The 4,104-nt window shown below is 46.7% G+C and overlaps 1 protein-coding gene across 1 annotated transcript; it reads left to right on the top strand.

The window, feature by feature from the left end:
- The first annotated feature begins 3,020 nt into the window (after positions 1–3,020).
- LOC124684758 (expansin-A4-like) lies at positions 3,021–3,889 on the top strand. Its single transcript, XM_047219021.1, has 2 exons — positions 3,021–3,165; positions 3,270–3,889. The coding sequence occupies exons 1-2, from the start codon at positions 3,021–3,023 to the stop codon at positions 3,887–3,889; spliced, it is 765 nt and encodes a 254-aa protein (XP_047074977.1).
- Positions 3,890–4,104: the final 215 nt, after the last annotated feature.

The following is a 4,104-nucleotide window of genomic DNA, read 5'->3' as shown; positions in this document are numbered from 1 at the left end:
GTTTACATAAATCATGGGACGGAGTTTCCTTCAGAATGTTCATTTCAAACTCATCGGTTTTTTACCTAATCTTCATATTTTTGGATTTGAGTATGAAAATTGACATGCATATATATACATTTGTCCTCTACCTGCCAAAGTAGTATGAATTTTTTCAGAATTTCTCGAGCACTAGAAATATGAATTTTGGGCCCGACAAGTTGTCAAGTTCATGAGTACCTAGGTTCCATTGCATATTTTGGATAATTGTTCCTAAATTGTCATTCCTAGGTACTCTGTATCAAGGATCGTCACCAGGTGGAAAAAGAAACCGAAGTACAAGAGCTATTGAACTGCCCATCTCCGATCCAACAACTTGTTGGTGACGATCATCCCGTGGCTCATGTGGACGTTGGTCGGTAAGTTAGATTGGAAGGTTTCTCCTTTTTTTGTGGGAATTGTTCCTCCTTTGGAGTCCATGCCTTTTTCATATACTTCCTCTTTCAAGTTAAACTGTTTGTCAAAGGCAAAAATGCATCCAAAGGGTTGAAGTGTCAAATTGTATATCTTCCAAAGTGTGTTTAGCAGGTAAATGACTATTCGCATTTTTCATGTCATTCATAAGTGTCAATGTGTGACATGCGTACCTGGAGAGTTTGTTGTTGCGTACTATATACGGACTGTCGTATCACTAGAGCTTCTAGGATCACTGGCGGAGACAGGGAACAGCAGGGGCCCTGGCCCCCCCTAATATTTTGTATTTACGCCTAGATCTCTGCCTCTCTATGCCAAACTACAGCTAAATGCTACGGATTTTTTTTCGCTTCGGCCCCCCTAATAGATATTTTTTCCACTTTGGCCCCCCGATTCAGTTTTCCTGCCTCCGCCATTGTCTAGGATCCATGGATTTTTTACGTTCTTCAACCACAACCTCCGACATGCGGCATACCCCAGAGTAAATTCCTTTATCCTCCCAGCTCAGGGCACACGACAGTACAAGAATATGTGTCCATCGTTCATGTTCTATTTATTCTATCTGGTGGTAAGCAATAGTTTATTTTTTTTTAGGATAGTGAGCTATATAGTATTTAAACACGTAAAATGGTACTACATGGTCCAGAACAAATAGGCCCATCTTGGATTTAAAATCTTTCATGGGCTTCTAGTTCCTTGTAACTTCTGGGCTTTACGACTCTTAGCGAGTGTCGCTTCCTTGAAGAAGAAAAAAGCTCCATCTAGAAAAAAGGTAGGCTCGGCGTTCACATTCTACCTGTATTAGGACCTACGTTCAAATAGGCCCAGCTTGGAGTATGATAACGAAGAAAAAATATCTATTACTTCCTCTGTTTCATTGAATAAAGCGTATCAGTTTTGTAGTCAACATTCTCCAAGTCTGACCAATGTTATAGCCAACAATATGAATATTAGTGCATTTACTGTAAAATATATTATCATAATTTTTTGGATGTCAAAAGTAGCCAGGGGTAAAAATAGTGGTATGCCCGGCAACTTGTCCTTTTTTTTCTTTTTTATTGGAAAATCGAAGGTTGCCATCAAGCCATTAGTTATGGGATTGGATGGTTCAAATCGCTGTCGCGTTGGGATCCTTATTCGCCCGATAGTTTTTTTGTTGGATCATGTTGTAGATGTTTATGTTTTCTTCTTTATATTTGATCAAACTTAGTAAGCTTTTATCTTTTACTAAATTTATAATCCTTTTTGATAGATACGGAGGTAGTAGTACCTCAAAATCGTATGGTTTCATATTGTAGGTATTTGTTATTACATAAAGACTGATATTATTTTATAATTTTGGTGAACTTTCCCATGATTAAATCCAAAATACGAAGAAAATAAAACGGGGGGTCGGAGGGAGTACCCGTCTACAAGGGCCTTTCGAATGACTCATGGATCCACAAAATTAATTTGCAACATGGGCTATCTACGGAGCACATCCCTCAATTTGTTGCCCTTTGGGGGAAGATGAATCATGTTCAACTCAACCACGACGTGGCGGACTCTATTGTATGGAAGTTTACGAGGGATGGGAGCTACTCCTCCAAGACGGCGTATGCGGCGCAATTTTTGGCTCTTACCACCTCGGCCATGCCAAAGTGGGTTTGGAAGCAGTGGGCGCCTCCCAAATGCAAATTGTTCGCTTGGTTGATCATTCAAAATAGGGTGTGGACGGCGGATAAGCTCGAAAGAAGAGGGTGGGACAGTTGTGGGCGATGCTTGCTTTGTAACCAAGTTGACGAGTCCGCGGAGCATCTACTCTTCAAGTGTAGGTTCACCCTAAGAGTGTGGTCTAGTGTCAAGGATTGGCTTGGAATTCATGATATCAACCCTTCGGATTGGCATTCCGCCCCTTCTTTGAGAGCTTGGTGGGCGGATGTTATTCATAGACGAAGTCCTACGGGAAAGGCGGTTGCGGGTTGCCTCTTTGGAATGCTAATATCTTGGGAGATTTGGAAGGAGAGAAACGCGAGGATGTTCTGGAACACCTTCTCCACTTCGACGGTTGTACTAGGAAAGATAAAGGTTGAGGCTAGACTTTGGTCCTTAGCTGGGGCTAAGGCTTTGAGTGCCCTTATGCCGCGAGACTAGACTTGTTTGTTGGCCTTAGGTTTTGGACTAGGCCTATTAATGAAAATGACAAGTCTTTTGCTCTGTTTCAAAAAAAACTCTAGCTGTGGCTTACACGCCGCTTGAATAGTGTGTTTTTATTACACCTACCAGTGTCATAATGAAAAAAATCCGCTGGATTCTTACTGTATAATATCCTCGACCGGATTAATGCCGAAGATTTGCAGGCGCTTGCTTGTGGACAAAATAAAATACAGACTGGTACATATTTAATTATGAGACCATGCCAACGCAGAAGGCCAAAGACCAGCGACTATACAGGCTGTGTATGCTCTCTATATATATCTAAGCTCTCACACACGAAGCTTACGCGCTAGCAACATATCAAATCGTCGCAAAGTCAAAATATGCAGAGCACGTACGTCTAGAAAAAAAACGCACTAGTGTTCTGAAGAATGGAGATGAGACGCCTAGACGACGTTTCCGTCGTGGCGGTGGCGCTGATGCTGGCCTTGTTGCCGCCGGCGGCCGTGGCAGACGGCGGCTGGACGGAGGCGCACGCTACGTTCTACGGCGACGAGACCGGAGCCGAGACCATGCGTAAGCAAATCATTTTAACTCCGGCCTCAGCACGCGTAAGTCATCAATGAAATAACTAAACACATTCCTTCGTTAAAACGTGGACTCGTCCATGCACCATGCAGAGGGCGCGTGCGGGTACGGCAACCTGTTCCAACAGGGGTACGGGCTGGACACGGCGGCGCTGAGCGTGGAGCTCTTCAGCGACGGCTGGGCCTGCGGCGGCTGCTACGAGATCCAGTGCCACGGCAGCCCGGACTGCAAGCCGGACCCGGTGACGGTGACGGCGACGAACCTCTGCCCGGCCAACTACTCCAAGCCGAACGAGAACTGGTGCAACCCGCCGCTGCGGCACTTCGACCTCTCCAAGCCCGTCTTCCTCCGCCTCGTCACCGACTTCCGCGTCGGCATCATCCCCGTGCAGTACCGCCGCGTGCCGTGCGCCAAGACGGGCGGCATCCGGGTAGAGATGACCGGGAACCAGTTCTGGATCGGCGTGCTCGTCTTCAACGTCGCCGGGTCCGGCGAGGTCAAGGCGCTGGCCGTGAGGGGCTCCGGGGACGGGCAGTGGAGGGACATGAAGAGGAACTGGGGACAGATCTGGGACGGCGACGTCCACAGGCTCGTCGGCCAGGGGCTCTCGTTCCGCGTGGTTGCTAGCGACGGCCGCTCCGTCGTCCTCGACGGCGCCGTGCCGCCGACGTGGGCGATCGGGCAGAGCTTCGAGGGCAAGGGCCAGTTCTGATAGTATGATCGAGCGCTGTTTAGGGTATATCCTGCTGGAATTTTGGGCATTTGGCTTTGGCTCATGGCCCATTATCAAATTCTGAAACTCACATGGCCCATTCAAATAATCAGTGGCAGCACTAGTGGGGGCTGAAATTTAGTCCCACATTGCTAGTTGGGAGGGAGTTGGAGTGGTATATAAGGTGGGATGTTCTAATCCTAGTAAGTAAGTGA

Source organism: Lolium rigidum, chromosome 1 (assembly GCF_022539505.1).
Source record: "Lolium rigidum isolate FL_2022 chromosome 1, APGP_CSIRO_Lrig_0.1, whole genome shotgun sequence".
Lineage (NCBI taxonomy): Eukaryota > Viridiplantae > Streptophyta > Magnoliopsida > Poales > Poaceae > Lolium > Lolium rigidum.
This window is presented reverse-complemented; position numbering and strand designations above follow the sequence as displayed.